This window comes from Augochlora pura, chromosome 7 (assembly GCF_028453695.1).
Source record: "Augochlora pura isolate Apur16 chromosome 7, APUR_v2.2.1, whole genome shotgun sequence".
NCBI lineage: Eukaryota > Metazoa > Arthropoda > Insecta > Hymenoptera > Halictidae > Augochlora > Augochlora pura.
Window position 1 is genome coordinate 41,263,929 of NC_135778.1, and position 8,049 is coordinate 41,271,977.

General features: G+C 38.1%; 1 protein-coding gene across 1 annotated transcript; it reads left to right on the forward strand.

Moving 5' to 3' along the window:
• Positions 1-1,229: 1,229 nt before the first annotated feature.
• Positions 1,230-7,258, forward strand: LOC144473521 (ATPase family AAA domain-containing protein 2-like). The gene is made up of 11 exons (XM_078187449.1): positions 1,230-1,383; positions 1,467-1,615; positions 2,155-2,424; positions 2,734-2,925; positions 3,392-3,573; positions 4,677-4,863; positions 5,009-5,194; positions 5,712-5,847; positions 6,312-6,413; positions 6,486-6,575; positions 6,945-7,258. The coding sequence occupies exons 1-11, from the start codon at positions 1,230-1,232 to the stop codon at positions 7,256-7,258; spliced, it is 1,962 nt and encodes a 653-aa protein (XP_078043575.1).
• Positions 7,259-8,049: the final 791 nt, after the last annotated feature.

Here is an 8,049-nt window from a genome sequence, read left to right on the forward strand (position 1 = left end):
ATTAAAAGACAAGAAAAATATTCAAGAAATTTAGAGACACCTATACGTATTACTTTCAACTCGCTGCAACTATTAAAGAAATTCCATTTAATTTACGTTTGCGGCTGTTGACGAATATCATCATATCTTTAATTCAATTTCCGTTGTATTCCGGTAACAACAGGTTTGTTAACACGTTTGTTAACGGCTACGGTTTCGTATTTCACGCAAGGATCGTGAAATTAATTTTGCGTACACGATTATTTAACAATTATAACACGTAGCATGTTACTTGATAGCTTCTCTTTGCAATATTTGATAAGAAATCGTAAGACATATTTAATAGCATAGATACAATAAATTATACCTATCTACGCTAGTAACGATCGTGGCGAACGTATTAACGGATTACAAGACAAAGGAATACATTAAAATTACACATAGTAGGAGTGTTAAATACCGATATCCGCATCAACTACCTTCACTCGTTCGTCAGATACAACCGGGTAGAAAAAAACCTATTGAAAACCTCCCTCTGAAAGAAATAATACATACCGTCATTTACACCTGAATCGATCGACCGACCGACTGTCGGCATAATACCGATTACGATATGTGCAGCATACAATTTAACCACGCACGACTACGCATGCGTAGGGTGTCCACCAGGTGAATATTGTAGAACTATCGGCAACTATGCATCGCGTTGCCATTGTGGTTCAAAATTACAATGTTCACCATGTAGACTGCCGCCTGCTGCATATGTGTATTCATGCGTGGTTAAATTGTATGCATACACTCCAAATTATGACTCGAAAGCCAAACAACAAAAACCAACATTAGAAAATATCCAGATATTTTCGCGCCTATTCCAAGTAATTTTCGTTGCTGTAATTGATTGTATATTTGTTGGATAGGTTGCAGACAGTTTTTACAATATTGCACGAACGTTGCGTTGAATCACAAGCTTAGCAATTCGTCTGTTTCGCGCGTTTCGGATGAGCGAAACGTCAAAAATTATGATATTGCATTGTGAATCGATTTGAATCGTTGAACACCGTGGGGAAAATTCCAGTGAAATTCACAGAACTCTCACGATGTACGTGTACATCGTTGTGGCCGGTGTTTGAAGCGGATCACGGGTGGCTGGAAATTCGAAGAGCAACAAGTACAACGTTGAACGATCTAAATGAGCAGCCGTTCGTTGGGTATGCGAAAGAAAAGCTCGGACACGTCTTCTATCGCAAACCATGTCCTCGGCGAAGGATTTCTCTTGCGTTGGAGGCCTCGAGAAACACATCAGAGTGGTTAAGGAGACGGTTTTATTCCCGCTAATGTACGGCGAAGTGTACGCTAAATTCAACTTGAAACCACCGAGGGGCTTGCTCTTTTATGGGCCTCCTGGTAAACTAAAACGTTCTACGGTTCGTAATGAGGTACAATGTTGTGTGAAACGTCGTTCCCGATTGACAATTACTATCCCGCAGGCACAGGAAAGACCCTCGTCGCCAGCGCGTTGGCTGTAGAATGCAGCAATTCCGAACGCAAGGTCTCGTTTATATCGCGCAAGGGCTCCGATTGCCTCAGCAAATGGGTTGGCGAGAGCGAAAAGAAGCTTCAAAAAATTTTCTCGATGGTGAACAGATTTTATTAATTCTTCGTGCGCAATGTAATTGGAAAGGAAAAGTTGGCTCGATTAAATGTACATTATGAACGCGCAGCCGCTGGCCGAATGTTTCAAAGTGAACAAATAATTCAGCCAATCCCTTTCGACATATTAATTCGCAACCCGTCGTTGTGAAGCATAGCAGAACCTCAATTATCTGATTGTACAATATCAGAATTATCCATGATCCAGATGCATTTCACATGCAATCGACTCAATCAAAAGCAACTCGTATGCAAAACACGATTTAGTAACTTTATCCAAGTTCCAGAAACTGACAAATAATTGTTTTAAACGAATTAATACTAACGCAATCTATTAAATGATTTTTAACAATGCCTTCGTGTGTTATTTGAAATTTCATTTTTTCAAATGTCATTTAAAGTTGGTGTTCGAACAGTTTATTAATAATTTGACATATGGAATGCATCCTAGATATTCTTTACTTGGCGAATTCGTATTGATCAGACGATTAACGCATCATCTCGTTCTCTAAATAAATCTTCCAGGCGCAGCAATCAAAACCTTGCATCATTTTTTTCGACGAAGTCGATGGATTGGCACCGGTAAGATCTAGTCGACAAGACTTTGTGCATGCCAGTATCGTTTCCACACTCCTGGCCTTGATGGACGGCTTGGAGAACAATTCAGAGATCATAGTAATTGGGGCAACGAATAGAGTCGATGCTATAGATCCAGCCTTAAGGAGACCCGGCCGGTTCGATAGAGAATTATACTTTCCGTTGCCATGTTACAAAGCGAGGAAAGAAATACTCTCGGTACCACTACTTAGATACAATTGTTCCAACTTTAAATTTGTTCGTGGCGCGAACTAACAGAGTATCGAACAATTTTGGTGCGAATAGTTTGTAATATGTACAGTAAACAGTTTCTGGTACCAACTGTCAAGGAATTTTAAATCAGAGTAGGGTGTTTCTTTGTCGATCGAAAAACTTGGAAAAATAGCAGTTTGAGAAATCGGTTTTTAAGAGCGGAAATATTTAATACCGAATACTACACGCAACTAAATTGTTCAACCATGTTGTTACAATGGCTATCAAAAACGTTGATGTTACATATATTATTAGGTGCACATTAAAAGTTGGAAATATAAACCACCACAGAAGTTTTTAGCTTATGTAGCATCGAAGACGGTGGGATATTGTGGCAGCGATTTACAGGCGCTGTGTGCCGAAGCTGTTATGTGTTGCGTTCGAAGGAACTATCCGGAAATATATACATCGAAAGCGAAATATCAGATCAACGAGCGACAGCTTAAGGTAACCGAGTTAAAAGTTCCAAACGAGACTGTAGAATCAAAGACAGCGTATAATTCTTATCTCTGATGTTAACTGAATAGAGTTCGACTCATATAGTTGTACAGCGGTATGCATGATTATAGATGATTTACATCGACGCTTTGCTCGTTGCATGAAACGGGACCGAAGATACGCGGAAAAATCTAGGTGTACGGCAACAAACGAGTCGAACCGATCACGATCGGTCCGATCTGCGTCTGCGCCCCACTATACACGCATTGCCTAAAGTTTCGAAGAAACTGCTAACATTATGCTCGCGCGAAATTGCCACGAGATTGCAACGAGCGAGGTTCTACTACTGTACTCATTTTTCTTATTAAATGAATCATCAAATCCACAGTCTATCAATAACGAACATAAAATGACAAGTTAAAAGATCGTCTTCCCATATATCTTATACTTTTCATAGCACGCGCTTTCTTAATAGGTCGAGAAGCAAGATTTCCACAAAGCTCAACAAAACATCATGCCCGCATCTCATCGCGTTTCGGTCGCGCCTGTGAGATCGTTGTCATTTAAGATGCAGCCTCTGCTCCAAGACGATTTGTCACGCATTCTGTCGCAGCTCGATATCCTTTGCCCAACAGGAATGTTAATCTGCGACGTCATGTGAGTATTAGGTCACAATGCAGTTAAACCATTCTTAGATAAATCATGCACCACCACGTTAAGCTAACGTTTCTCAGTTGTTCGTCACAAATCAATTTCATACGGATACTTATTAGAATACACGTTCAAGATTTCTGATCAAAACGATAAAAGATCAAAAGTAACAATAGCTTCTAGTAGCTATTTCATTATTATTCATAATGCATAAATTGGCTTAGATTTGTGTACTTGTTGCGGCACCGAGTCATTGAAAAATCTTTGAACATGACTCGCAGTAGTTTCAGAAATATTGAACGGGAACACCTTTTATCAACTCTTCTCACCACAATTATGAATTAATTTGTTTCCATTTCTTCGACCTAATAAACTAAATTACATGACCAATTGAAAATTAGTCCCAGTCCTAAAAAATAACAGTTATAGTAACCCGTACATTAGGGATTCGTTAAAGTCCTAACTCTTAACGCAATAAAGATCACAATAAAATACTCATAAAATATTCTCGATATTCTCGATTTCTGACCGAGCATGACTCCTTAAATGAAGATCTATTGAAAATCAAAGACTACTCGATGAACGTTAACGTTCAAAAGTCGTTTTGAAAATAGGGAAACTGAACATCTGTTGACTTTCATCCATTAACGTCTATCCTCGTTGCTAGCAGATGGGTGGCTCTGACGTCACATTTTTCAGTTACTATAAATGAATTATGTATACAGTAACCGCTCGATACGTGTCATTGCATAACCGTCAATTGGGAACGCTTGTCGCACACAGTCAAGCAAGGATATTGCCATTGTCCATTACTTAAATCTCATCTGCACCGAAAGTTAATCGTTACTGAGAACGACTATTGTATCGTTCATTACATATATTGCATAGAGAGTAGGCTCTTAAAGATTCTTGAATAAATATCACGGATTTAAAGAAGTATTTATCTATTTCGAAATTCTGAGGATATATTCTTGGCAGTCTCTTACGCGACGAATGAGAACAATTTTGGGAAGGAGCTGCGTAGCGAAAAGGGTTGGGGAACGACATCTTAGGTTTTAGTGATCAGCGATTATAAGGGTATTAAAGGAAGATGGGAGATTCTGTTTCAGCACCGGTAAAGCTCAGTCGAAATCGACCAACTGCCCGAGGATCTTATTGTGTGGCAACGATGACTCCCACACGCGTCATCTAGGTCCGGCGTTACTTCATACGTTGGAACACCTCCCCTGCCATGTATTAGATGTTACGACCTTGTTCGAGGAAACTGGCAAAGGGGCTGAAGAAGCTATCATTCAAGTAACTAAAATAAGCTAAAAGCTTAAATGGCTAATCGTAACGCCTTTCCTCGTTTTATCATCTAATTGGCGGTTTACCATTCACTCACTTCAAAATAATCATAATTAATAATTTTCATATTTTGTTCGGTCGATTTCTCAACTAGAAAATGAAGATGGCTCGACGAAGTTTACCATCTTTGCTTTACGTTCCGGATATCCTTGCTTGGTGGGATTTGGTAGACGAGGCTGCGCGAGTCGTGTTCACATCTCTGATGCATGGTTTGGATCGGTCCGTGTACATGCTAGTTTTGACCACAGCGAATTGTTCGGTGAAAGAGCTGCCGGAAGATGTAAGAGAAATTGCTATACCTGTGCTACAACTTCCAACGAGACAGAATATTGGTTCACAAAGTGCAGACATACAACGTAAACATTAAAATTTCTTTATCTTAAACGTAAAAACGAAAGCGTGTACCTTAGGATCGAGCAGAGAAGCCCATGGAATTTACATTTACACAATTTATTGCAGTTGCTAAACTTTCCACCTACACCGTTAACCTATCTATCCGAACTGTCGAAACTATTAATTATACAATTAATAATTCAATTCTACATTTTTAAACATTTTTAAACATTTTCTTCCTCTAATGATGTTACGTACGGAGACTTTTTCGATTTTGCCTAATTTCTCCTTTCGCGATCCTTAATATTTTTGAGAATCTTCCGATTGTTGAAAATGTATTAAACGCTAACATTTTTTAAAAAATATACTAAAGCGATAAAGTGAACGAAGCATTATTTCTGCACGCAATCGTAATTCTAATTGAAATTTCCTATAATACTGTCAATTTTAAACTACACTTTCAGATCTCGTCTTTGTTCAACGAACATCAAGGTGAAACTTTCGAAATCACGCCGCCGGGAGAGCAGGAACGCGAATCATTTTTCAAGCAATTATTCAACCATACAGCCTCCGACATTGAATCGAATCAATCGTCGCAAGGTATAACAGCGATATACCATAGAACGATCAGATAACACAGGCTGTATACAGAGAGACCGTGTCTCGTATAATACGACGACTTGAAATAATTCGTGAAATATTTGTTGTATGATATTAAATTTTAAATATTTACAAAAACAAGCTATTTAGAACCTCATTCGCAAAAAGAATGAAAAGATCTGTAAACATCCGTGTCATCGATAGACTACAGTAAAATATAATAGTATGCATCGATTGCAAGTAACAGAGATTGAACAGAGATGTATTTCTTTTCTTAATGATTTTAATCAGTTGAAAATAACAATTTTTCTGATGTTTCAAATTTTTCCCTTCGCTTACTCATTTTTTATGACAAACATATAAAATCATCAGATTTTGAAAGTATAGGAAAATATAAATTAACGGGATTTAATAGCATGGTTTAAAGTCTTCTTTGAATCTATTTAATTTTTTTATAAAAACAGTGGATATTATTCAAATTGAAACGTCCGCAAAGAAAACGAGAGAAGTTGGGAGAAAGAGGAAATCGTTGTTACAAGCGGGTAGCTCGGAGCATGCTGTAACACGTAAGTAATCAAAAACACTGTTCACTATGAAAATTATTCGCAAAAGTAATAATAATGTTACGATAACGATAGCGGAGGTGTCAACATCACGGAGGAATAAACTTGGAGTAAAAGGTCGGAATAAACTTTACACCGTGTCGCAAATATCAACTTCAAAATCAAGTAATGCCAATTTAAACTTGAATTTACATGTTTCTATAATTCTTTATTTTCTTTTCTATTTGTGAAACTGCAATCCGCGACTTTGTTTACGAGTTATTAATGGAAAACACTGACCAATGAGAGGCGAGTTCGGCTGACGCAAGGTGGCTGAGCGAATAAGTAGAACGGTGCTTCGACAGCTTGTTGGCTCGGCCGCCCAGCACCACCCAACCACGTCTCTCATTGGTCAGTGTTTTCCATTAATAACTGCGGATTGCATTGTCGCAGAGAAAAAAAACTACTTCAAATGATGTCAAATGATCTTAGATATGAATGGCTTGATACGGTAACATCGATTTAGACGCTAAAACGTAACGTATTGATCGTCAGAAACTAATGTGAAGAGAAAGTCCAGTGGTTCCGGAGAAGGACCATCGTCGAAAAGAACAAAGAACACCCTGAGGAGAAGCTTATCGGTGTCTAGCGGAGAAAAATTGAGCGATCCACAAGCTGAAGAACTACTTCGGAAGATTATCTCAGTAACAGAATCATGGTCGTGCCACGATTTGGAAGCCCTTTACACTTCTCTCGAATTAATTATGGAAAAGATCGAGGACGATGCGTATTCGGCGGTAGAGGAGTGTCTCAATCAATTTTTTGAATTCAGACGAATGAAACAGTGCACGAAGAGAGAGGAGAGTTGAATGATGATCTTTCGAAATGTAAATTCGCTGTTGCGTGTAATTTTATCGCCGTGAGCGACACATTAATTAATTCACCGATCTGTAATTTCAAGTCGTTCATCACGAGCAGCTAAGTTAATAACTGGTGCATGTCAATTTCTAGTCGACGGTTAAACAAATGCAATATAGGCGTTCCAGTGATTGTCCCGTGTTTTATAAGTAGTCGGTGTCACTCTATTTTCTCGCGTAGTGCATGTAATTCGTTTGTGTAATGTGTCGGTCTTGATTCTTATCATCGTTCACCGCGATAAATAATTGATCGGAACGTCGAAATTGTACCTGACAATGATTGGGAAGCACTGTAAAATAATGGTATTCACTGTTATTGTATCGTTTTGTGGAAGGTGATAATAAAATTGGTTTCACACACAACCAATACAACACCTAATGTATAATACAACAAAAATACCAATACAACACCTAATATATATATATATATATATTGTAACATAACACGTTTATTAAAACTCAATACACATTTAAATGTTGAAACTTTCAAATGTAGTAGTAATAGATTTTGTATACAAAACAAAAAGGACTGGTTGGTAATATTGTACCACAGGTCTACGTATTACTATATCACGTGTTAGTATTATGTAGCTCTTTCTTACTTTGTTCTTCTGAGGGGTTGTTCCCCCATGCACCTTCGTAACAAGGGGGAATGACAAAAGAACTATTCGTCATTAATAATTTAACTGTCTATCGCAGGAAAATTGGACTGTAAGTCCATCTTATTGTGTTATAATTGCGTG

Excerpts from the sequence above, each read along its gene's own strand:
- LOC144473521 (XM_078187449.1), top strand. The coding sequence starts at position 1,230 with ATGTCCTCGGCGAAGGATTTCTCTTGCGTTGGAGGCCTCGAGAAACAC. Across the intron at positions 5,195-5,711 it reads TGAAAGAGCTGCCGGAAGAT|ATCTCGTCTTTGTTCAACGA; the intron begins GTAAGAGAAATT and ends CTACACTTTCAG. Across the intron at positions 6,414-6,485 it reads CTCGGAGCATGCTGTAACAC|CGGAGGTGTCAACATCACGG; the intron begins GTAAGTAATCAA and ends CGATAACGATAG.